Consider the following 27319-nt stretch of genomic DNA (forward strand, 5'->3'; position numbering starts at 1 on the left):
CAAAACAAAGTGAATTGCTCTTGAGCATCACAGTACACAACAGTTCTCCTGTTAAACTGGTTCACAAAATAGATCATTGTGCAGTTCCCGAAAAAGCTGTGCCTGGTTCCCCTAAACGCAACCTGCCAAGCGGAGACCGTTGTAGTGCTCAGGTCCAAAAGCCCCCCCACCCCCCACCCCCCCACCCCCAACCCCCACCACCACTAACCCCCCAACCCCCTCCTCATTCCATCAGATTAGACTGAACTAGGTTTCCTGTTTTAATTTGAGGAAGTGGCCAAGTAAACGTTTGTGGGCAGTTCCTCTTTCAGTCCACATTTAAAACATGCTTCCGCACTTAGTCTTGTTCATTTGCGAAGGGATGGAGGCCTGGCAGCTTCACTGTCACGCAGGTGTGTGGATTTGACATCTCGTAACACAGAATTCTGTTTTAAATTAGGTATGAGAGGGATATTTGAGGACTTCAGAACAGCCATTTTACCCAGACTAGCTTCACCTTAGCATTATGTTTATTTGCATTCAATGGTCAGATTTTAGCTTTAGTGAGAGAGGCCACTCATATAGTCTTTGACTCAGTTTCTCAGATGTCTTCGCCCCTGGACTTGGTCAAAGCTCCTCAGCAGATTAAAGCAACTCTGAGGCGTTTAGAACAAGTTCAGGGTTCTGGACAGAGCACAGCAAAGTTAGAAAACAGAGAGTGTAATGATATGTCAGCAGTCTGTGTTTAATATTTAGGGATATTGCGATCACTACATTGTAGTTTTTATGGCTTTTTTCTGCCTGAAGGGAGTAAAAATAACTGTATAATGTGTCACATGCCTATATTTACTCTGACTGAGCCTTTATGGGTCATGTGTCAATGTGTGAGACACGCTTGTAAATTAGTCACCTATTCAAATCACAAATCAAGAAAAGGGAAATAATACTTTTACAATTGAATTTGAAGTGTCATTTAAAGTCTAAATAACAGTGATTTACTTGTGTTACACCACAGTCGTGGAAAGCATCATATCTATAGCACATAAATCACAATTTGTGACTTATGTGCATCAAACTTTTATCCAAAGTTTTATCCTTCATCTAGTTATTGTAGGAGGCAACAATCAAATCACAGCACCCTGCCTGTATTCATAAAATGACAAAAGACCTCATGCAATGCAGGGTTCTTTGGCACAAACCCTAGAAGCTTTATGATGACCATTTTCGTCCGAACACTGCAGTGTGACATTTCTCGCTTTTCCATGCTTCATAAAGCAAGCGGCCCCAGCTGTGACTGAAACTGCTACTGAAAGTTTAGCTTCAGGTGTGAAGTCGCTGTACTGTACATTTCTGACAGTTCCACAGATTTCTTCACATTTCCACTGCAAAATGCAAACCATAGCAGCTCTTCATAATGCCAGCTGTGGTTGGTATTGTGCTACTTTTACTATTTTAGATTTACAAGGTAAAAAAAAAGAAAAAAAAAAGACAACTTTAATCACCCAAGAAGTAGTTTTATTTGCCATTTTATTTCTATCTGCATGATACATTGTGTTGTGTTATTCATGTCTCCAAATGGTGGAAGCATGTATTAGTGAAGTGAAACAGTTTGTATTGTTTGTACAGTCTGACTATATACCATTTCAGAGGAATAAAGTAGAGCGTGAGTTGCTTCATATGTAACATATAGTAAATTGAGCCAGTTTCTGTCAATGTGTTTATCAACAAAACAAGCAGGACTGCAGTAAACTGGATTCTTGGTCCTCGGTGTGTGTGTGTGCTTAGTAATGTGTTTGTTTGTGTGTGTGTGCAGGAATGTAAATGCATGAGTGTGTTGCCTCAGTCATCCACAGCGATGTTGCGGAACAGATAGGCCATGGACTCTCCGTTGTGGATGCGCCGAATGGCCTCAGCCAGGATCATACTGACGTCCACAGTTTTGATTTTTGGACACTGCAGCTTCTGAACCTCATGAGGAACAGTGTTGGTCACCACCACCTGGAGGCACACAGGGAACACACTTTCTGTCATTTTATAAATCTGAAAGTCTTAACGTTAGCATCTGATTGATGGAGCTGGGTGAGGTGGAACATAACCTGGGAATAACTGACACAGGACAAATGTCACATTTCACATAAACCAACAAATACCTCAACTAAGCTACTGTAAAGACTGAATATGTGAAAACCCCACTCTTATTCCCCAATAATTAAAGCCAATCCTCACACGCTCTATCTTACTAATACAGTTGCTGTGAGGCTGAATTCAGGGGGGAAAAAAAGTCCCCTAAGCCTTGTGACAAGGTTCATAATAAATAAACACTTGTTAACGCATATGCAAACAGGATGTCACACTGTTTAAGTGAGTGTGAGTGCAAATAAAATGTCTTATTTCTGTTATGTGTGAGCTTTTTTTTTTCCCCCCACCACCAGCTCCATGATATGTTAGTTATAAAGGGCACAGCCGATATAAGTCAACAAACAAGTCAAAAGGTATTTGCATTAGCCTCTATTTGCATTAGGTATTAGCCTCTCAGTTTTGAGACATATTTATTTCTAAAGAAATAATAATAATAATAAAGTAGCTCCAGATCAGCTTTATTGTAATTTTGACATATTAAACACATTTAACATACATTTATTTTTTAATGCGCCTTTGAATGTTATCTTCAGTAACATAAGACAGGATGACGCATATTAATTTTGCCATCCACACATGATTTTACCTCATCAATCGCAGACTCCTCTATTAGTCTCGGTGCCTCTGCAGACAGCAGGCCATGTGTAGCCATGATGTAGATTTTGTAGGCTCCCCTCTCCTTCAGGATTTCTGCTGCTGCAACAAAGTCCTCCACATCATCTATAATGTCATCCTGAGAAAGGGACCACAGGGTTCAGGATCACACAGGGATAAAGAAAAAGTAAAGGAAAATACATATAGTTGGAGTGCTGGAAAACTTAATCTCAACATTAAGGTTTTTCTTTTTTTGAGTTAACATATCATGGTGGGAACAATGCTGAGAAGATTTCCGAGACTTTTCTTTTTTAATATCCGTAACTTGGGAAGTGGCGTGAATAACATCAATCTGACTGAGCACAAAAAGTATCAGAGATACTAGGCATTGCTCTGATAGCTCTACTTATGAGAAACATCAGCCATGAACTCAATGACCTCCACTAAACTAAACCTGTGACATAACTAACAATCGGCCACATGGAAAAGAATCAGTAACATTTCCATACAAGCAAACTCCCAACTAAGTTTAAAGTAACAACAAAAAAAAAAAAGGAAGTAACTTACAACAATGATGGCGATTCTTCCTCCTACATCTCCTACAACAGTGATAGGTGGCTTCTCCTTCGCCATCATCACTGAAAGACACAGATGAATGACAATATTTTCAGGACAGGAAGTGAGATCTATTCTGTGGGCCCAATCAGGAGTGGATCCTTGAGGCGAGGTAAAGTTAATGGAGATTTGGTGAGAAGGGATTTGATTAAAACCTGCAAACATCATGCAAAACAGCTCGACCCCCAACAAGCTTCCATCCACCACATCACCAAACCCATTAAAGACTGTTGAGAAAAAGTTATAAGTAGGGCAAATTTGTGCTTCTGCTGAATTCAAATTGCTTTTTGTATAGTAGTAGATGAACAAGTGAGTGTAAAGCTGAACCTCTTCTCAAAACCATAGACCAGGATCGACCATTATTTGTAATCCAATCAAATGCTATCTTTCAGAAATTACTTAATGATGTCATGAAAAAAACATCTTATCTTGGAGCTTATCTATAGCTCCCCAAATTGAAGTCTTGCAACCCCAACATTCATATTACAATGTTAAAAGTACTTGAAGGGATTTCAAGCAATAATCGATCCATGTCTACAACCCGCCACATGTGACTTGTTGGATGTGCCACACGGTAGCCCTGACCATGCCAAAAACCTTCTTCCAAACAACAGCAAGGCACATTCAGAGGCCAGTCTCCAAATCCATCACAAGAATCATTCAGCAAGGCCTCTGTTCAGAAATTAAAAATAAATTTTATTCTATTATTTTTGAATGGAATGGTTACATGTTTCTGGGTTGCAAAGGAAGCCAAGACAAAACGACTGAGGTTTTTTAAATCAAACAAATTTAGCAATTTCTGAGCCCACAACTCAAAACAAAAACATTTTAAAGGCAAAAATATAAAATAATTAAAAAAAGAAAATAAAAACACAATTGTCAGGCTTGGATGTTATTGCTTGCCATGATTTGTTCATATTAAGCAATTAATGAACAAAAATTTAAATTTCATAATCAACTATGTGGCAAGCTATATGTAATTTTAGAAACCTAAATCTAGTAAGAGGATTAATTAGCATGAGTCATTACAAATAATACTATTTGATCATGTAGTGTTTCTCATGTGCCTACTGGGTACATAAATAGAGGATAAACACAGGTCACATGGTTCATGCCACTGTTTCTCACTTCACTAATAACTCTTCATTTTATAAGAACCAAAATCATTTCAACTGAGAGGATGTGAGACTGAGGGCTTCCAACAATTATCAGGGACACTTCAGGTAAAACAATATTTGTCTCACGATCAAACGTATCAGAGCAGCGCAACTCCCTGTTACTAAAGACAATGAAAAGTATTTTCCCTTTCTGTGACCAAAGAACTGGAATGAAGAGAGATACTGTGAGTCAGAGAAACAGATTGGCTTTAATAGCAAAGTCTGCTGTGGCCACGTCACTGTATGTAGGGTGGACAAACCTGGAACAGACATGCTCTCAGTGTTTCATTTCCTTATTCATTTGAATTTTCTTTTTTCTTTTTCTTTTTTTTTTTTTCTTTTTTTTTTTTTTTTTTAAGTTCCCTGTCTGATCAATGTCCCTTGCATTTCTGCTGTTGAACAGATCTGTTGCTGAGAAGATAAAGTGCTGGCTAAGACCACACATCTGGTATTATATTCCCTAAATTCCTTCACAGCCTCAGCAGTCAGCTGGGGTCAGTGTGTGAAATAACTTATATCAATAAAGATACCATCAATATTCAAGGCAGCCTTTACTTTGCTCCAGGAAGAGGCCAAAAATAAAAAGGTACCAACAGTTTTGCTGCACTGGGGTGAGACATGCATAGACCTGAACATGCAGTGGAGTGAAATACTACCACACTTGTGTACAGTATGCCCTGCATGGTTTCATAAACTGTATAAACTCTAACATGTAATTTTTGAGGTTATTATGTCGTCATTCAGACTCTGGGCGAGCGGCAAGATACACTCCGGACAGGTCTCCTATGTAAATGATCGTTTTTCGTCATTGCTACTCAACCTTTACCACACAAGTGTCCATGTTTATGTTACAGTCAGTTTGTTTATTTTGTTTCCCCCTCATAATGGCAGAGAAATATAAAAACTCTTATATTAAAATTGCCATTTTAATTTTTGTGTTCAGATGTAAAATGAAGTGGAAGCCCTCAGTAACTCATTCTGTCATTCCATGCAGAGAGGAACAATCAACAGGAAGCACGAATGGATTCAAAGCATTACGATCATACTTGGGAGCTCTATCCCAGGGAATGGGACATGATGTCTGCTGCTCGCTGTGGCAAAAGACAGGATGGTACAAAACAAATGAAGTTACAACCAGACATACAACAAACACAGACAAAACATTACAAGGCACAAGTGAGCACAAGGAAACTCTTCATTTTTTTTTTTTTTTTTTTTGAAGGAGGAGGTGGTTCTGAATCACAGGGCAGCTGTATTCAGAGGTGGGAGGCCTTTAACATTTAAAGTGGAGGGGGAGGAAGGAAGTGGATGGTAAATTCAGCTGAAGAGAGAGCAGACGAGATGAGATGAGATGAGATGAGGAGGGATATAAATCTGGCTGAGGAAGAAAAAGGGTGTGATGTCAGTCACTGCCTGCAGTATTTCACAGCTGGCTACAACAACGCCTGAGGCAAGGCTGACCTGAAACATCCTGAGAGAACTGTGTGTGTGTGTGTGTGTGTGTGTGTGTGTGTGTGTGTGTGTGTGTGTGTGTTACTGCAGGGTCAGCATAGCTATTACTCTTTTCTTAAGCTGGCCATTTTAGGCAGCTGAAAGGGAGACTGAAACTGAACAAAGGTCAGCCCTGCCATAAGTCCTTACTAAGAGGTAAAAAGATCTTGTCAAGAATAAGATTATAAATATAAACAAATATTCCAAAATAGTTAAGGGATCTAAACTTGAGGTTTATGATATTTGTGTGTACTTTGGCATTAATTTTTCCTCAGAGTTTGATGACTATACAGCTTGAAGCTCAAGCACTCTAATACCCCTGATGGAAAACTTAGCTCTTCACATCACCCCCCAAAAAAAGCAGAATTGGTCAGCAGTTACAGATTTTCATTTTTAGCCAATCATACAGAGGGTTTATGCTTGGTAAGAAAACTCGATATTATCTGGTTATTTCAAATGTTTTTCCTGTTTGTAGTGGAAACTCTCCACCATTTTGAATCCAAAAAACATTTCTTAAACTCCTTCAGATAATACAACAGCATTCCAGTCTACAGCGGTTGATATGGTCCTGTCTGTGAGCAGTCGTCATGATACAGTAGGTTGTATGGGGGTATCATTTCATGGTGAACACAATAAACACAGCTTATGACTGACCAGACGACCATTTCGACCTGGCAGTCATCATTGGACTGGTAGTAAAAACAATGATGGATGACAGGTGGGTCTTTCTGAGAGGCTACTCCCACTGTTGTTTCACAGAGAAGCTGTCTTGGCTCAACACACATTAATTACAAAGACATGGAAATGCAAAAGCGCAAGGCACATTCCTGGTGTCTTGGAGAGACGACGCACTGAGCAAAGCAAGTTTGGAGGAGGACGAACAAGTTCACTAAAAGTCAATGTAAACATGAAAAGCGACTTTGTTTACTTGCATCCAGCGATGGAGAACAGGATCACTCAAAACTGATTTGTTTTGAGTAAATGATTGTCAGAGGCTACAGAAAAAAAGCAAAGAGAAAACAAGGAGGAATAATTTGTGAGAGCGGGCATGTTGTTATGTTGTGTGTCTTACATGGCAGCTCCAGTCCGGTGTGTCCTGTGGTGGTGCGGAACAAGGGGGGAGAGTTTCGACCGTCGGCCATGTCTGACTCTGAGTGATGGGCCTCTCCGTGCATCACTGCCAGCCCGAGCCGCAGCCTCTCAGCGTAGGACTGAGCTCTGAGACAGACGAACACGCAGACACACAAGAGTCAAAGAAACTGACAAACACAACACATACAAACGAATACATGGGCAAAAGAGAGCAGACAGGAGTTTGCACAGAAGCTTAAACATACCTACAAAAACAAAGCAGTAATATGAAGGAAAGGGCAGTGAGAAGACAACGTGAATGAAACTGTCCATTGTAAGAGCAGGAGAGGTGATCTCTTCTTACCTCTTGGCAGCCGAAGGGGATTTTGCTACAATTATAGCATTCCTGTAGTCTGGGATCTGAGGAAAGACAAACATTCTTTTCACTGCTGGAATATTACACTAAAGCTTTGATCATAACGGCAATAAATAAAGTTTAACTTCGGCTTCTTAGTCACACTATGTCTGGCTGACAAAGAGGCACAGCATTATTGAGTGTACAGTGTAATATAGCCTCACCTCCTCCTGGATGTACTGGATGAGGAAGGGGGAAGCTCTGAGGTTGTCAACGGGGAAACTGAAGAAGCCCTGGATTTCTTTCTGGTGGAGGTCCATTGTGATGATGTGGGTTAGCCCTGCAACGCCACAGACACATACACACCAGTTGGTATGGCTTCAGAACAAATTCCTGCAGTGTTTGAAGCCCAAAATGGTGTGGCATGGTAGAAAAATACATTGGCAGGGACGTTTGTGTGCAGGGATAGATAAACTACAGAAACATTTAAATAAACTGTGAAAACAGATCACTTAAGTGAGTACAATGCTTTGGGAAATAAAGAAGACAGACATCTAGAATTTGCATCTGGAACATTAGTTGTAAGTAATGCAGTGCACAATTCAATTGTTGTTCCAAGTTAAATTAAAGCGTAGGCTAATAAGCGGTGACACAAAAATTGTGCAAACACCCATATATCCCATATGCTGTTCTTCACAGAGTGAAAACGTGAGGTAGCTGTTGTACGATTCCTCTTTGATTGTTAAAGAACAAGTTATATCTCAAAAACATCCCCTGGCCTGTAGCTGTAACACGCAGGACTTACAGAGTCTAGTTGTACACAGCTCTCATGTGTAGCAAATAGGGGAAGGATGCTTTTTACATTAGTTTATTTCTCTGACCTTAAGCTGTGTTTTCATTCCATGGGTATTAATGACAAATCAATAATGACAGAGGAAACGACGAAATGCAGTCCATACCAGCTTTAGCTAACATGGATGTGAGCAGCTTGCAGACAATGGATCCTCTCTTCCTCATCTTGCACTGCTTGCTGTAAGGAAAGTAGGGAATGACTCCGATGATGTTCTTGGCACAGGACGTCTTCAGGGCATAAGCCATAACCAGAAGCTCCATGATGGCTGTGTTGACATCTCTGACAAACAGAAGAAATCATAACAGCATCAAAAGCACTGTGCTAGTATGCAAAGTTTGAGCCAATGGTCACCCGCACAGAAGATCAAATCAGTCACAGAAAGATAGTTGGCATTGCTAAGCAGAATGTGAATGATGGGTTTGACAGCTTAATGATTGTTTACAAGATCCTCAGACCATAAACCGCAGTACATTAAGTTAACAGTGTGGGCAAACATTTTGTTTTATTTCCACTGTTTTCACATGGCCTGGTTTTTGATTCGTCAACAGGCTTTTCTGAGTGCTGAGCCAAAAATCACCTTAAAATGCACCGGCTGTTGTAGATGCAACTGATTAAGTTACAACAAAAAGAAAAACATCTAACTGCATTATTAACTGCATAACAGAACATGACGCAAATGTGGATTCTGTTCAAGAAAACACCTCCATGTGAGAAAAGATTTGGTCACAGGAGATTTTTAAATCATTATCCTTTCTGGCTAGAAATCAAAACTCTGTACTATAAAGCCAGTTTTTGATCAGACACCACAATGGTTGTTATTTTGATGACTAGGACAGTTTCACTACTTTAGAGAGGTGCAGAACTGTTAGTGTAACAGGACACGCTATATAACCAGTTTGGCCTCAAGAGTCTGTTGAAACCAGAGATCCCACACAGGCAGGTCAGTGGCCTGCTGGATCAGCTCACACTCAGTGTAGGAAAATGATGTGCCCCCCTGTGACCTCTGGTTATCTCTCAGAGCATGACTCTTCGTCGTGGCAAATAACTGATTAACAAGGCCAACGGCCATAGTTACTGTTGCCTTCCCTGCTTCACTTGCTGCAAAAGTAAACTTTATTTGGACTTGAATCTCCCAGGAAAATGGATGCTGAAACTTACAGGGCACACAAAGCAGAAATGTTTTGGCTTGTTTCAGTTAATAGCACAGTAATGGTAAATGCAGTGTACAGGCATACCTACTGAGACTGTAATGACAGAGATAAACTGTGCTAACCACGTCCTGTAATGTGATATGATTCTTTGATCATATAAAACATTAAGGTGTCAAGAGCGTCCTTCCGTCTCACCTAGGAATGGTCTGAATGATAAAGATATCTTGCCCACGTACAGACTCTTTCACATCCACTCGAGTCTCTGACAAAAAAAAAGAAAAAAAACAATCATTGTTGGTTTCAGGTGCAAAGTCAAGAGAGATGACGCTTAACCACAACTAATCCAAGACATTCAATGTGGAAATGAGGGACCTGAGGATATTCAGCAGACTCACCTGTATTTGACTCTTGATAAACCACCGACTTGCCCAGTTCCACACCCAGGCGTCTGGGGAAAAACACAAAAACCTTTATTGGTTTTTAATTTATTGAAGTGTGTGAACTAGACTGAAAAACAATCTGCAACTATTGATTATTGACCAACTGATAATCAGTTCTTTTTTTTTTCAATCATATTCCCAGAAAAAAAGCACCAAACATTCTTTGCTCTCATCTCATTAAATGTGAGGATCTGCTGTTTTTCTTTTTCTTTTTATACCATTGGAGAGTGAATCTCTTTGGGTTTTAGATTGTTGGACAAAAACAAGAAATTTGAAGACATCACCTTGGGTTCTGGGAATTTGCAATGGGCATTTTTCCTTCTCTTTTTTTGTACATTTAAACAAAAAAAATTACTTATGAAAATAATAGGCAGATTAATCAATAATGAACATAATCAGTACATAACTTTTCAAACTGTGACATGCAAGTTTAATTATTAGTCAGAGTAGTTAAGAAATTTTGAGGTCTCCCTTTGGGCTCTGATAACTTTTGGGTGCTGACAGCAGGAGACATTCCCACTGACTATAAAAAGCAGTGAACTAAAGAATGACTAGGAAGGCAATTTATTCTGGGGAAAAAAAAACATGGTAGCCATTAAAGAAGCCTACAAATGTAACGTTCTGTTCAGTAGTGTAATTGTGACAAGAAACTTTTTCCAGCTCCAAAGAGGAAACCCTTTTTTTTTTTTTTTTTTTTTTTTTCTTTTTTAAAAACGCCACAAAATCCAAAAGCTCTTGGTGCACAAATACACTAAGCTGATATTAATTTAGTGCGTTGCACGGTATGAAACTCTAAACAAGCCCAGGCATCATGAATAGAGCAGAGCCTTGGGCAGAAAATAACGCAGTGTCTGAAACCAAACAGTAACATAACAGCCTTAGTTATAAATAATGAACTTGATGGCTCTTTAAACTATGAGGACTTGGCTTGGCGACAGCGAGAGACTCTGCCAGTACAGTCAGCAGGGATCCCACGAGGCAAAACAAGCCTCTGTCACTGTAGCCTCACCCTGTTTTATATCACCCAACCTCAATCTTGTTCCAATATTTGATATATTGCTGTCATTTATTATGATTACGGCACATTAAAGCAGACAAAAAATATGGGACCTGCCCTTCCAAGTGTTATTTCTCCTCGTGGATATATGTGTCTAACAAGTGAAAGCTCCAAGAATATTGCAAAAGCCAATCAGTTTACAGCCTTACAAACTTTTCTCTCTTAGTCACATTCAGTGAAGAATTACATGGTTTTAAAAAATAAGGGTGACTTCAGTCCCACAGGGATTTACACATAACCCAGTTATATCATGTGCACATCAGAGTAAATAAGCAGTACACAATTCATTAGTATTTTCTGTGTGCTCATGTTAACCTTTGCACCACAAGAAAACTGAGCTCCTGAATGGCAACATAATCTCCTAATAATGTTCTGTTGTTGCCAAACAATGAAAACTGAGAAAGCTAGGGTCTTATTCACTGTGCTCAGGTTGTGCTTGGCTGTCTGACAAGTCTACAGGGCCGAGAAAAACATGGCAGCTCCCTGATTTCAGAAAGCCAACATGAAGAAGACCTATTGGTGTTTGCAGACATCTGGGTCAGTTAGTCTGATATTTGCTATTGTTTTTGTTTTCATTCAGATGCATCTTACCTGGTTTCACTTGTTTTTCTACTCAACCAGAACCCTTTAACATGCCACATGAATCACTGTCTATTAAAAAATGTCTGGCTCCCTAAGTAACACCCAGTATACAGCATCTGAGCCCTGCTCATTTCCTAGACTGACCAGTGTTCCTTTCATCCCAGTGATTCTTACTGACAGGTCTTTTGAATCACCCACACATCACTCAGAAAACAAAACCCACATTTCTCATAATCCAATAAAACAAATCTTTCATCTTCACTGTAAAAGGTTGTGCACAACCTAATGTTAATGTACAAAGATACTTTTAAGGGCAATGGTGATTAAGGAAAATAAAAACCTCCACAGACTTTAAGATTCTGTAAGGTGGGGTTCAATCAATCAATTCCTTTATTGATTGAACCCACAATTCCTAGTTTCTAACATCCAGTATTTTGTGCCAACATTCAGTGTGTTGACATTGGATTATATTCATATCAAGAAAAACAAAGGAAAACAGTCAGGTTATTTTTGAAATAGCCACTGAAAAAGCAGTTACACCATCAAGTAACAAAAAGTTACCAACCACAGCTTTTTAAAAGTGGGAGAAACTCTTGATTACTTTCATTCAAGACTTCAAAACAATAAATATCAGTGTTTAGATTTAGAATTAAACTAGTTCTAAATTTCATATCAGGTTTCAAAAAGTGACACTCATCCAAGACCAGTGTATATGACTGTATGGACAATATCGTATTTAGGGTATTGCAAAGCAACATATCAGTCCATCCCCTACAAATTGTGGATACAACTTGATCAATTATGAAGTCATTTTAGTTGTTGCAAGTGACAAGCCAATTTGGCAGTGCATGTAAAAAACTGGACAAATGCTATTTCCAATACAATTACATACACAAGCACTAATAGGAATACATTTTCTTGCATTAGCACAGAGCCACAGACACACTGTTAACTTGATGAGATGTGTTAGAAAGTTGCTCTTTGTAAGAAGATGTTTCATCTCAATTCTCTGCAGAGGTCTGATCACTTATAATATAGTAAAATATTACATGTACACTCTACATCTGTTTTTTTTTTTTATTTATTTCTGCAATTATAGGAACATGCTCCTCCTTCCTCTACACTGATGTTGTGGACTAAATGATGTATGTAATGATGTTCGTGCCATCACATCATCATCTTGTGGCATCAATGTCATGAGTTACCCTATTATTTTCACAACATTTACAGTGCGTGTGTGTCTGTGTGTTTGCATAGCATCACAGAACTGCATTAAATTAGAAAACAATACACACCCTCTCGCCTCAGGTCACCTGCAGCTATGACTCCCAGGTGTACCGTACTATCAGGTACATGGCAGGTAACAAAGACAGACCAATCCTCAACATCACAAATATGAACTGAGCATATCCACAACGGTATTTCATAGTTAAACAACACTTACTCTGTGATCTTCTTGGCCAACTCGGTGCAAGCGGTGGTGGAGTTGGCAGAGAAAACACGGTAGCCACTTCTTGAAACATTCATTTTCTTGTAACCATACGACAGCTTTGGGGATTGAGAGACCAGAGACCTGTGACCCCCAAAACGCCTAATAGGCATTTTGCTTTGGAATCAATGTGGTATTTGGCTACGTTTCCACTAACTGGTCCAAAAAAATCGTGTACTTGAAGAACAATTCCTTCACTAAAATGTAAGCACTTGGTGGTTTCGAATTCCACCATGCAGACGCATCTTAAAGTAAGAAAAATACAACCCTGAAACTACGTAATGTAACTCTGTACACAAACTAAGATCACCAAGACACACGCTCCGCATGCAACGTGGGAGCAACTCTCGTGCTGGTGATAGCGAGTCAACAACCACCTTCACATCGACCAGCACCACAATCCCCCCCCCGTCTAACACAAAACCAACAGCAGATGGAAAGCTGAGCTCTGTATTTCCATGCGGGCCACTGAGTCTTTATCGTCTCCTGGACAAACACGCGTTTTTTGTTACTATGACGACAAGCTGAAAGGTACCAAAACTCCGCTGGCTCGCTGCTGCAGAGGAATGAAATCAAAACTCCACTGCTAACATTCAAATGTTGCTACTGTAAACTTTACAGCAATGCGGTCGCAGCAGGAGAAAAATGGGAGAAAAAAACGCCACAAGCACACACGTTTATTGGAAAAGAGAGAATGACGTTAAAGAGAACCAATCAATCGCTAGATCGAAACAACAGAGGGCGTGTAAGATAATATTTTGACCAATCAGCGCGTGCAATTCGTATGACCTAAATTTAAAGCGGCACGACCAAAAAAATGTGTTGGTAGGATAGGGTAAATAAATAAATCCTATCAGGCAGTGCTGTAGTAAGTAACAGTGGATAGTACACTGGAGAAAGAAGTTCTTAGATAGAGATACTTTTATAAAAGTAGTGATAACACAGTGTAAAGTACTCGTTTACACATAAATCCTGCAATTTTACCTGAGCATTAGTACACAGTAGTATTAGCAACATGTAGCCGCTAATGCAGAAATGTCCCTTTTCAATATATTGTAGCTGTCACATACATCATTGGTGCATTATTAATGATAAATTATTATGTAGGCAAAATGTTGAGGTGGAGATCATTTTAGCTACTTTTCATGTGCTTTTAGGCAGTTTAAACAGTATTGCACTTTGTAACCTTATAAGTTTTGTATGAACTGTAAAATCTGAAAAGTTAAGTGGCATGAAATGGAAATACTTAAGCAAAGAACAGGTACCTCAAAATCTTGTTCATGTATATGATTTTGTAAATGTACCTCAATGGTTTCTTGGCAAAAAGGAACTTTTGGAGAGTTACTTGATACTGCCATCTCAAGTCTGTTTTCATCATAAGACATTATCTTAAACTTCAAAGGATTAACCAGGATTTGAGAATACGGGCAGATCTAAAAGTTTTATTGCACCACACTGGGGAAAAACAATTTCAAAAAGTTTTTTTTAAAAATACTGATTTTTAATAAAATAGTCACCATACCATAAAGCTCCTGACATGTGGCCTAATCTCTTCTGCAGTAACACTATAGTGAGTTAAATGTAGTTGTTGGTGATCATGAGGAATGCACATAAGCTTTACTTACATTTTATTTTATTTGGAGAGTAGAAATTATCAACTTTTTAGGTTAACAAATTTTCTTCACATGCTTTCAGTTTTTACAATGTAGACTATGTTGTTGGAAGTTAAGGAAAAATAGCATTTTAATTCAAAGCATTTACAGGAGGTTACAGTAGCAACTGCCATGTAATAAAAACCAAATTATTTAACAACTCATGGTGGAAGTGGAAAAAATGACCTGTAGATCAGTGGAACATGTTATTAAAAGTGCTCTTAGCATCAATTCCATATTAATGTAAACTGTAACTTTAACCATTGACAGTTAACTGTACATAGCAACTTAAACTGTGGATGTCGACATAAATTTTATTATCTTATAGCAGAAAGAAATGTACACCTAAGATGTGACATTATCACTAATTTCACACATTTCATGGCTTGTTTTAGTAAGATTTTTTGCAGTACAAAAGTGCTTACCACTCAATGTGCAGTGTATTCACAGTCAGTAAAATATAGTTTTACTTACTCAAAAAGTCTTCTGATTGAAAAAGTGGTGGCTGATCAAATGTGTTAAGTCATTAATATGGTAAGTGCTACAGGGTTTAGTTGAGCTGCATCGTAAATTCAGTGTTAATTGCTTAAATATATAGCTTTCCGTACTGGCATCACAAAGATCGGACTCATGAAAGCATATGGCTGTTGGTCACACAAGAAAAGGCATTCATCCATTTTTGTGCAACCAAACGTCTTGTCACATGGTGATTCTGTCATCCAGTATTGGATTAGTGGATCACCACACCTAAGATACCGCACCCTTTTCTGTTGTGTGACAGGCCTGTAATTGCAACGCTTTTAAATCCTCATGCAAAAAAGTGCAGTGAAGAGTAAAACACAGGGAGTTTTTTATTGGTATCTACTGTCTATAGATCAGCTTCTGTCCAGCTGGTTTAGGTAAATATTGATGTTTTTAAACATTGTCAGCAATTCCATATTTTTTGTTTTTTTGTGCACTATACACACATACTGTACAGTATGTGTCTGCATAAACCCACACACTCACAGTACTTGTTTGGCTGTTAAGATTGGCAAAGGCATCTGTACATCCTGCAGTACTGACCGTTAATGTTATTAACGGTTATTAGAACACCTGTAAAGCGGAGTGATGCATGTAGTTAAAAGTCTAAGTGTTGTTATATTCTATATCAGCGCTCATTGAATGCCTCTTGTCCAATCAAATTACTTTGTCGGAACTAACTGTTGTATATATCTCAACGCACTGTTCATCTCTTTGATCCCTTTTTTCACTTCCTACTTTCTTGTTTTCCTTCCTTTTTTTAGCAGTCCACTATGTTTTCTCTGTCAGCCTTTCAGCACCTTCTCTTTTAGCAGGTCCAAGATGACCTGCCTCTCTTGGCTCTCCAGCTCAAATCTGCGTTCCCTCTCTTTTCTCTCAGCTCCCAGACGTTCCCTCTCCAGAGCGATCTTACCTGAGAATAAGAAAAAGGACATTTTAACTGTAATTTCCCTGATCTCAAAATGAAAATCTGTGCACGTCAAAATGAATATCTGTGCATATGTCAAGTCTGTGGTACTTCCATTAATGACATCACTAGATGTGATGTGATAATTATTATAGTGTAATGGTTCCTATGTCTTCTTCTTACTTTAATTTAGCCTGGTTCCACACTTCTGAAGTGCTGCCCCAATTTCAGATTTTTGAAATTTAATTCAAACTAGAGCGTAATGGTTCCATCCTTAAAATGAATGGCATTGTATCAGTAGACATGATATTTATGGTCCATTTTACATACAATTAATGTTATGAACTTAATCTGGAACATCTAATGTCAGAGACAAATGCAAGATTACAAGCATTGTTCCATTCCAGCAATACATTTTGTTTTGTTTTTTTTTAACTGTGACATAGATGGGACAAATGTTTTAGCCCCCTTTTTTATTACACAGGGTTGGATTAAAAAAAGAACACGATACAACTTTATGAAAAACGTACTCCTCTGAATCTCTAGTTCCTCCCTGCGAAGGGCAAGCTCCTCCTCGCGCAGCCGTTGCTCTGCCTCTGAGCGTTTCTCCAGGAAGCTAAGAATCTCAGAGTAGGTTTGGCAGCAGCACTGGCAGGGTCGCTTGGCTGTGGGCGCCGCTGACAGCACGGCCATTTCCTCATGATCTTCGTCTGGTTCTGCTGTGACAGACAGTACTTACGTATTTAAATTTGTTTATTTGCTGATTGACCCATTGAATTTTAATGATCGCCCACTTCAATTGCAGTTATCACATTAAGACGTTAGGATACGTGTATTTCTATTAAAAGTGCAGTAAATAAAGGTCCAACCTTTCCATGTGTGACCAATGATGTTGTCATCAATTTAATGTTAACAGCCTGCTGCCACTGCAACCCAAACCCAGTGACAGAAAATGGATGAATAAACAAAAAAAAAAACAATTGTTTGAAGGGTGCTGCTTTCAAATCTCCTCTTTTCTCACAATGTAAGAAATATTAACCATGCTACTCTGTGGACTACATTACCAGTATCTCACGATAGCAGCAATTCAAAAACGTTGCAGTATTTGTGACACCAGAGTGGATCACACCCCTACTCCTGGCAGTGTCTTCTATTACTTTTACAGTATTTACTGAGTCATATTCAATGATCAAACAAACCTCAGCGTCATTTGCTTCTGAGAGGCTATAACGATCGAGAAGGAAGAGTCTTGAATCTATCTGTGTTTACCTGCAGTGGGTGTTTGTGTGGTAGTGATGTTGGGTTTGTCCTGCTCTGGCAGAGTCAATTCTTCTATGGTTCGCTTTCTCAGCTCATCATCCTGGGAAAGATACATGACAATAAAGAAATAAAGAAAATGGGAATCATGAAAAGCAGCTGTTGGTAACAGCAGGTGTTACCAACAGTAGCAGTAGATGTTATTGTAGTAATGATAATATTAATAGGAATAATAATTAAATTGAGAGTAGTTGCAGCAGCAGTAATAGTGGCAGTGGTAATACACTGTATAAACAGTAGGCAAATTTGAAGAAAAGGGAAGTGGCTAAGCTTGTTCCACAGAACATAAAAATCTGATTTCTGATTTCTCTGGCTAGACCCAGTATTAGAACAGATAAACTATTTATAAAAGAGATAGTAAAGAGTGGCTTGTCAACTCTTGGTTAAATGAGATAACTGTAATAATAGAGTGTGTGAAATTTCTAGATGAAAATCACAATGTTTGTGTATAACATATCTAATCTGAGCCAAAATAAACATGACTCTACATATTTGTGTTATTTTTGGACCTTTTCTAATTAAAAAAAAGCTTTTTTTCTTGTGAAAATATGGTTAATTTCCATCCTCTGGCCTTTAACAATCATTCAGAAGAAACAATCTGAGAGGTTTTGAAAGAAAGATTGTACTAGAACTGCTCACTACTCCTAGTCATATGCAACCCGTGACAAGGGACTGACAATGGACTCTTCTTCACCTTAAGGCCACACAGGCTTAAAATGTTGAAAACATCTGGTCTATATAACAGTGTGTGGTTTTAATATTCATGTCAGTCTCTGAAAAGACAACAACTGTTTAGCTCAGTCAAACACTGAAATTGAATGTTTGGCCAAGAACAAACAGTCTGAAAAACAACCATTGACAAAATAAATTGCAGCATGAAGCTGTGTGATGGAAGCTGAAACTTGTACAGTCGGGCTGCCCCTCTAAACCGGCTAAAGGGCACACAAGAACACCCTCTGTAAAAATACATTTCTTGCACTGGTATTGTAACATAAGTCTACCTTGTCTTCTGTTCTGGCACCACACCACTAACTCCCACCTGGTACTTTGTGCCCTCGCCGCTGGCCAGGAGCCCCTTCTCTGCCTCCAGCTCCAAAACCTCATGGAGCAAATCCTCCTTTTGGGCATATAATCTCTCTGTTCCAAACCTGAGTACAACAAATGCACACACACACACAAACATACAAACAAATGTTAAACGTGGGTTTCTATTTAGAAGGGACTAGCACATCTCTACAGCACCACACATCCAGATCAGGGCCAGTATTTCCTAAGGAAATGGTACAGTTTACTTTTAATTAAATTTCTACTGAAATATGAGTCCTGTTGCTTCAGGCACCAACCTGCGCAGGCTGGGAAAGTCTTGCTTCTTGTAGTAGTCGAGCAACAGCATGGTCCTCTCCCTACACCTCCTGGCATCGACCTCAAAGTTTTCATCTTGGAGGGCTGCTGTGATAATTTCCCCAACACGGGCCCAGATCCGTCCTGAAAAACATTCACACAAATGTGAATATACGGTATATATATATATAGGCCATCAACTTTGTATCCAATAAGCTCATGAATACGACGGCATGACCGTGTTGAAAGTATCACGTTTTCCATTATACTGGTCTCTCTGCCTCTTGTATCAGAGACTTTTGAATTGTACAATTGCTGAAAGTCTTTACAAAAGGCAGTTTTTACAAAGAATCTCCCCACTGTATGATATATAATAATAATATAGCAGGGTTACTATTGACGTTTGAGGTAAAAACAAAAAAAAAGTTCCTCTATTAAATACCACTGTAGCTCCACTGAAAATATTTTAACGAGACCACACATTGACTGAGTTCTCTGCAGCTCTCTGTAACTGACCAAGGGTTTTCAGGAGGATTAGTCCTTTAAAAAAAGGACTAACCTGGTTCTTTGGAGGCAAAGGGGTTCTGGGCGATGACCTCTCGCAAAAGGATGATGTCATGCCGTGCCGAAAAGCGCACCTGACGCTTCCGTGGTGGCGTGGAAGGGCTGGCAAGGGAAAAACCTGAATTTGGTGATAGAATAGAAGAAATTAGAATACAATACAATAGTAATATTTTATGAAACATAGCAAGGTGCCAGAATGAATTAGAGGACCACCCTTCACACATAGGCCTGGATTTGCCATGACCTCTGACCTTTTGAAAATGAAACTGATATAAATAAATAATATTCTCTGCCACATTTTTATTATTATTGTTATGATTTCGATGATTATTCCTATGCAGAGATACCAAGTCCAACCTGGCATGTGACTTCCCTGAAATTGAAAGTCCACTGTTCATTGGACGAAAACCTTTACACTTCCTACATAAATGGATTAATGTTCCAAGCATAGGGATTTTTAAGACAAGATAAACATAACTTTGTATCTAAAATATTTTTTATAAGTGGATTATTTTACTATCACTGTCTTGCAGTAATGACATTACATGTTATTTCTATGTATCTAACTAACAAGCCATGATGGGGAATACATTTGACCTGTGTTTTGGTGCAGAGAGGTAAGAGGTGACAGCAGTCTCTCAGCTGCAGAACTGATGACCGCAGCTCTGTCACTCCTGTCTCCCACTGTGTACAACCGGCAGCCCGCAGCTACAAGAATTTACACACAGAAACGAGACAAATAGCCTCTAACCCCCTGATAGCCCTACAGAGGCTACAAGCGCGTTCATTTCCGAGCCACATGCGTCAGAGGAGGAGGAGGAGCATTTGTGCACGAATCGAAAAGAAGCACCAAATGCCTTTAAGGAGATGTTAATATAAGTGGCTGAACGGAGCGTTAGGCGTGGAGGTGGTAATGTATCTCACCGTTGTTGATCGGCACCTCCACCACTACCCGTTCCATGTTTCTGTTTGGTGCATCCGGGAACCGCCTGACGCGCACTGTACACGTCCACTCACCAGTACAGGTTCACTACTGACGTGTAAAACTCAACTTGGCGGAGAATCACAATCCGGCAAAAAAAAAAAAGAAAAAGAAAAAAAAAGCGGTACCGCGCTTGTCTTTTGGCTGCATTTACTCTATCTGACCACAAGATGGAGCCAGAGGTCTGCGTTCTCCAACCCTAAAGGGAATGGAGTGTGAGCATATTGCTACAGCATATGGCTCCACAGAGTGTCAAGACAGTCAATGAAAAAATAATATTAATATTTCTCCCACAGCCAACGAGATACAGGCAAATGGCCATTTGTCATACAGTCATTTCAGCTTTTTTTTTCATTCTTGTGTAATATTATTCAGTGATTCTGTGGTAGTCCTATGAATGTAAATTACATTAGCTTTGATGTTGTAGTCAAATACCCTGGCTGCATGGACAACTAAAAGGCATTTTTGAAACATTGGAGCCAATATATTGGAAAATGATCAACGTAAATGTAAAGTTAACATAGTTTGTAGTTACTCAAAACTACCAGCATATTCTGTATATTACTCACCCCGAGGTTGAAATAGTCTGAAACCGTTTACAGGTCTTGGCCTCATTCAGGGAACCTTCTCTGCCAAGTGTCAGTGCCAGGCGCTCATGCTGCCCACGCTCTCGTTACCAGTGACTGTGATTTAGAGTGCTGCTCTCGTTTAGAAACCCCTGGACTGATGAGAGATGACACCGGATATGAATGAGAAACAGTTGGTAACAGTTTGTCCCGTCTGAAATAGAACAATGTGACAGAGACTGGCAGAGGGTGTTAATAGAAAAAATAATTATCATAATCATTGTCAAGTGTGTAAAATCTGTGATTATACAGTGCAAACTCATCTCTCCGGTCATGCACATGAAAGAATAGAAAGTAGGAAGGCTCCAGCTGCCTCCACACCAGCAGCTGGCATCCTCAGTGCTGAGATGTCAGTGGATTGTTAATTAGCCGGGACACAGTGCTGGTCTTGCTAGGATCAAAGAACTTTTCCAGTGAGTGCTTCAGAGCAGATCCCCTGCACAAGAACAACATGAGGAGTTTTTTTTTTTTTACTCTTAGCAGCAATCTGACACCCTTCCAAAAGGCCCTCTCCCCACTCTTTTACTGTTTAGAAAGCATGCTTCTGCCTTTGAAAACATTTCTGTAGATCTGTTCTCCTGTTTTGCAGCATCATCATCATACTGCGTATTATATTCACTGAGCACTTACACATACTCTGCTGTAACCAACCAGCTTCATTCAGCTGTTAACTGAGGATATATGGAGAGGCGGGGAGACTTCTTCGGTGGCTATTACAGGATGAAATGTATTTAAAATCAAAGTTTTTATTGTAGAATTACTGCAGCAGAATGATCATAATCACAGATAGGGTCCAATATAGTCACATGGTAATACACTGTAAAACTGTGGACATTAGAAACATTGTTTATTTTTGTAATCAGATAAAAAGAAGCATTAATTATATAAAATAAGAGTAAAGATTGTTTAGTTTTTAACAGATTCATCTCCACATTTGAAGAACAGTGAGCAAGAAGTCCCAGGCTGGCTGAAACACAAACAGCGGACAGAAAAAGTGACATATGCTTGTATCATTGGTAATTGTTTAAATAATGGGAGATTTTTTTGGGAGATTTTCCTTCCAGGGAGGTTTGGGAGACTTCAGTAAAAGTCAGAAACTGTTTCCTTGATTTCTCTGGAGACATAAAATATATTCTTAAATGATAGACCTGTCAATTTTCATAAAGCCCAGCAGCCCTCAAGTTTGGCCATTTTGGGGAATTATTTTTGCATTTTCAATATTCATCCGACTGCAAGGCATGTGCAATTGTGCAGTTGAATGTTTCCCTGTTGTTCATTGCGCTTTGACTATGAATGTGTTAGGAGTCATTAACAAAGTGGAGCAAAGAGAGGATATGATGCAAAAGTATAGCAATAGGAACAAATAGCCTGAGCGCCACCATTGGAAATAAGTCAGAAATACTCATCAAACAGTAAAAGTGGATGAAATATTAAACTGATCTTACTGAGCCACATTTCTCATTGTGAGTGGGGAAATAAATGTTTAATATCATATGTGATTATTGTGATCATGCGCACACGTTGAGTTTCTGGTTCCTGTGTGTGTGTTTTGTGCTTGTGGTATCCAAGGCAACGGGTGTGTTGAGAAGGAATTTCCCATTTGCCCTTTTTTATTCAGTCTCACTCCTCTGCGTCCTTGTAAAGTCACACAGTCATACTGAGCTCTCCAGTCAATGTCAGATTACATAAAACTACAGTCTGTGAAGGCAGAGTTTTCACATTTGGATTCAGCAAGTGTCTCCTTGAAGAACAATCCAGCAGACAAAGCAGATGTTTTCTGACACGCAGCCCCCCACCCATTACAACCAGTTAGAAATCTTTCTAACCTCTAGACCCCCCCCCCCCACAGTGACAGAGGAGTGTCAGTCAAACTCAGCATCACAGATAAAAAAGAGACCCCCCCCCAGGCCACTGATGCCTCCTGAGCTTCAAACTCAGCTCTGAAAACTTAAAAAAAGGATTTTCTCTTAGAGCTCTTTTTCTTATTTGCGCAGCCAGAAACTTGCATCACCTACTTTGACAGCTACTTTGATAATAACCCTCAAAACTGACAATCATCTCATTTCAAGCTGAGAACTGAAAAGGCTTTGAGACGTGAGTATGCATACATATACAGTATAATATCAAAATCAAGAAAAGGTCTTTTAAGGAAAAACAAAAAGAGTATTTTGAGTTTAGTTATATTTGACTGATTATGGACAGAAGTATTTTAAAATTAGGTGTAAATAAAAGCATTGTTTTTTGGGGGGGAAATACATTCATTTGCTTCCTTTCTGAAGAAGACTGAAGACAATTGTGCTGTTGATTAATATAATAAAAGTAAATAAGTGCACTCTATACTATACTGTCACATTTTTCACTTTAAAAACTTAAAATATTTTGTGTGGAGTTGTTCAGCTACCTTTAATAGTTTGCAGCATTTTCAATTCCTAAACGCAGGTCAGTGACATGTGACACTTACAGAAACATATTTATTTGACTGGTCAGTCCACATGTGAGAATGAGAATGAGACACAATTGAAGATTGAATTTATTTCATTACAGATTTAAGAACCCTGATCATTATAAAAACGGGTCCTTATAGTCGTCCCCTAGCAGTTCTACAGCAACATGCAGCCTTGCGTTAGATTGGAGCAGAGTTTATTACATGGCACAACCAAATGAAACAAGAAGCGCGAGTATACCATCAAGTCATAGTAACCATAGTAACAAAGCAGTGACAGCTACTGTACCTCTCGTTATCGCCCTCGTGTTCCACTCCCGGCACGCAATTAAGCACAGGTACACATACTGCACACACTAACATGTTTTCTTTCTCATTTATTTTTTGCGCGCACACACACACACACACACACACACACACACACACACACACACACACACACACACACACACAGACACACACACACACACACACACACACATTTGTACTTTCTCTCCGTACGCACAGAGAGCTGTGCAGAATGTGTGCAGGATTATGGTGTTTGAATGACAGTCCTGCCCTTTTCACGTTGCGTTCACTGAGAGCTGCCCTTGTGGAAACTCACAGTGTTTCCGCTAAGGATGACTCACACTGAAGATTAGACCCCCCCCCCCCCCCCCCCCCCCCCGCCCCCCCCCCCCCCCCCCCCCCCCCCCCCCCCCCCCCCCCCCCCCCCCTCCCCCCCCCCCCCCCCCCCCCCCCCCCCCCCCCCCCCCCCCCCCCCCGCCCCCCCCTCCCCCCCCCCCCCCCCCCCCCCCCCCCCCACCCCCCCCCCCCCCCCCCACCCCCCACCCCCACCCCCCCCCCCCCCCCCCCCCCCCCCCCCCCCGCCCCCCCCCCCCCCCCCCCCCCCCCCCCCCCCCCCCCCCCCCCCCCCCCCCCCCCCCCCCCCCCCCCCCCCCCCCCCCCCCCCCCCCCCCACCCCTCCCCCCCCCCCCCCCCCCCCCCCCCCCCCCCCCCCCCCCCCCCCCCCCCCCCCCCCCCCCCCCCCCCCCCCCCCCCCCCCCCCACTCGTCCCCCCTCCCCACTCCCGCCCCCCCCCCCCCCCCCCCCCCCCCCCCCCCCCCCTCCCCACCCCCCCCGCCCCCCCCCCCCACGCCCCCCCCCAACTCTGTGCCCTCCCACTCGCTTTCTCGCTTTCTCTTCATCTCCCCTGCTTTCGGCCACTTCAGCCTCTCTTCTTCTTTCATTTTCTCTCCCTGACCCTCTCTTCCTGCGACACCGTGTCTCTTCTTCAGAGGCTACGTGGTCTCTTCCATGTTTCTAAGCATTTTCCACAGAAGATTTCTTGAATCCTTGCTTGACTCACACACAGCACTGTCAGGGGGTGTAACACTCCCCTCAGCTGCTGTGAACAGCTGGTTTCATGTCTAAATGTGAAAACTGAGGAGCAGAAATATGTCCCACACGCAAAGCCTCCTCACAAAAAATAATTACTGATCAGATGATGATCCTCTTTAGGGCAAAGAGCTATATTTATTCAGTCTGCGGCTCAACCGTAGGAACAGACATGAATGCATAATCATTCATTTCTGTATGAAGTGATTAATTTGCCTGAGATGATGAAATTAATGTATTTTTAAGTTTGCACCTGGTCAACTAACTGTTACTGTCTTTTATAAGACGTATTACAAATACAGGCTAGTTTTGTTTGGGCAAAATGGTTTCACTTGTCATCATCTTCATGAAAGTATTAAACTCTTCTCACATATAACTAACACACAACCATATAAGAGAATCAATCTTCTCCTGGTGCAGCATCTGTTGTTTTTCTGCCATGGCTGTTATCCAGTATTTCAACATTACTGTCACACATTCCCCTGTGAACCTCCATGACGGCACCAGATACGGTTGCTGGGTGATGTGTGACCCAGAGCCTCTGTGACAGCGTTGAGACTGAATATCAAAAGATCCAATGATTGATCAAAAGAGACAGCTGTATCCATGTATACATCCATCACAGGGAGTAGTTGGGAACAAACCATAAAAAAACACAAAAAAATAAAAATAAAAATGCTCAAACAAGGCCTGGGACACAAACTGAGCGATCCATTAAGAAATGTCTCATCTAGCAGTTATGATGATTAAAAAAAGAAAAAAAAGAGGCTTTTAATTGGCATCTACTTCAAAAAAAGACATGTGTCTCTACTTCCCAGTCAAGCAAAGCAGCCTTGTGTTCTTAGTTTCCCTAAAAGGGGGTGAAAGGGATTCAGAGGATCAATTATGGAGATCAATTATCCTGCTTCCTGTTTTTTTTTCTTTCATTAGGCAACAATGATAGTAGTAAAGTATTTCTTTTTGTCACACCTATCAAGTCTCATCCAACTCCAATCCATCCAACCTTCCTTGTTGTCTAATTGTAAAGATATGGGGTATACATGGTTGCTATGGCGACTATTCTTCTTGGCAACACCGAGATCTGCTCTGCTAGTTTGATTGGCCACTACATGCCCATGCCCGACGTCTTGGATGTATGAGCCACTGGCTTGAATTGGGGTGGTAACAAATATATAAGTGGGCACTACAGCTTTGCCCCTGGCCAACACAAAGTACCCTCTCAAAAGACCGTCAAGTGTGCCTTTGTGATTGTATGATGCCTGTCCTCATCACTGGAGTGATATATGTATATGTATATATATATATATATATATATATATATATATATATACTGTATATATGAGGTCTAGTTGTCTGCAGTATCAGTTGAGTGCCAAGCCACAGTTTGTGGAAACATGCATATGGATGATGCAAAACTGAGAGCAATGAGTTAAGACTGACTAATTCATGTGGAAGTTGTCTATATCTGCAGATTCAGTGGTTTGCTTATGTGCATTTAGTACCATATACATACGTGTGCATGTTTTAATACTGTATGTGTCCCCACACAACACTGCAATCACTATCATCCCTTCTGCTGTCAATTTGTTAATTCCCTCAGTGTTGAATACTCATCAGAAATATCTAATGAAATACTGAAGCAGGAATGGGGAAAAGTAGTAGTGAGAGTTTGCAAAGAAAGAAACACTCTCAAAAATTGTATTGTGTGATGATTTTCAATGATCCTTTGCAAAAAAAAAACAAACCACTACAGCCTAAAGCTTGTGGCTGATGGAAAAATACTGGAACATATAAAAAGGCAGACATTAATAAATATTAGTTAACTATTCTTAAAGGGAAATGTAGCAGTATGAGACATCCGTTCTTTCTTCACAAACCACCACATTTCAAAAGGTCATACCCATTCGGATGGAGTCAGATCACAGGCAACTTCATCCTAACATAACTCCCGATTAATGTCAGTTTCATTAGTGTTATCTCAGTAAGGCTAATTATAAAGTTCCAGCAGTGTGTCTAGACTGGCCTGCTGACTCCTGCAGAACAGCTACTTTTTTAATGAGCACTGACAGTTATCAGAGCTCAGTGAAGTCTTTAAATATAAAACTAGTAGGTGTGTCGTGCTAGTTGAAACCAATTAGTATATACATTATACATGCCTGACTTGTGCTTCTTTCAAACCATGTTGAAGAGAGAAAATGAGAAATAAATACAGTGTCTTAAGGATGCTCCTCTTGGAAACTGTTCATCAGAAGATGTTGGCTGAGCAGTGATAATTAACAAGAGCAAAAATAAAAACAGAAATTGGATGAGAGATGTGGAGAGCAGAGACAGACAAAATAAAATCAGACATGAAATCCAGTGAAAGAGAGAAAGAGACAAACAGATCCAACAGAGGACAAACTTAGGTCTCGGGATAAAAAACACACCACATCAATTTTGCAACATCCTATGTCCCTCTTCTGGGAAATCCTCGCCTGTACTGCTCCGTCCATGTTTCAAAGTCTTTCTCGGATTGAAAAGTTGAAACTGGAAATACTGACTCCTGTGGAAGGGCCGTTTTTGGTTTGCGACCCCTGTATGAGCCCGACAGTCGGGCTCTCCATGTTGGCTCCAGT

General features: G+C 40.4%; 2 protein-coding genes across 3 annotated transcripts; both read right to left on the reverse strand.

Moving 5' to 3' along the window:
- Positions 1–1487: 1487 nt before the first annotated feature.
- LOC111236349 (phosphoribosyl pyrophosphate synthase-associated protein 1-like) lies at positions 1488–13635 on the reverse strand. Of its 2 annotated transcripts, XM_022765053.1 has the most exons (11): positions 12929–13635; positions 9801–9853; positions 9601–9667; positions 8361–8533; positions 7626–7741; positions 7411–7466; positions 7048–7193; positions 5531–5575; positions 3280–3350; positions 2705–2851; positions 1488–1977 (listed from the first exon to the last, which is right to left on the reverse strand). In XM_022765053.1, the coding sequence occupies exons 1-11, from the start codon at positions 13084–13086 to the stop codon at positions 1819–1821; spliced, it is 1191 nt and encodes a 396-aa protein (XP_022620774.1). In that variant the 5' UTR covers positions 13087–13635; the 3' UTR covers positions 1488–1818. The 2 variants fall into 2 exon arrangements, with proteins under 2 accessions (XP_022620774.1, XP_022620775.1); XM_022765054.1 differs by lacking the exon at positions 5531–5575.
- A 925-nt stretch (positions 13636–14560) lies between these two features.
- LOC111236340 lies at positions 14561–20241 on the reverse strand. The gene is made up of 7 exons (XM_022765043.1): positions 20201–20241; positions 19272–19394; positions 18715–18856; positions 18411–18519; positions 17324–17414; positions 16585–16773; positions 14561–16060 (listed from the first exon to the last, which is right to left on the reverse strand). The coding sequence occupies exons 1-7, from the start codon at positions 20235–20237 to the stop codon at positions 15933–15935; spliced, it is 819 nt and encodes a 272-aa protein (XP_022620764.1). The 5' UTR covers positions 20238–20241; the 3' UTR covers positions 14561–15932.
- Positions 20242–27319: the final 7078 nt, after the last annotated feature.

Source organism: Seriola dumerili, unplaced genomic scaffold (assembly GCF_002260705.1).
Source record: "Seriola dumerili isolate Sdu_G_001 unplaced genomic scaffold, Sdu_1.0 BDQW01000621.1, whole genome shotgun sequence".
Classification (NCBI taxonomy): domain Eukaryota; kingdom Metazoa; phylum Chordata; class Actinopteri; order Carangiformes; family Carangidae; genus Seriola; species Seriola dumerili.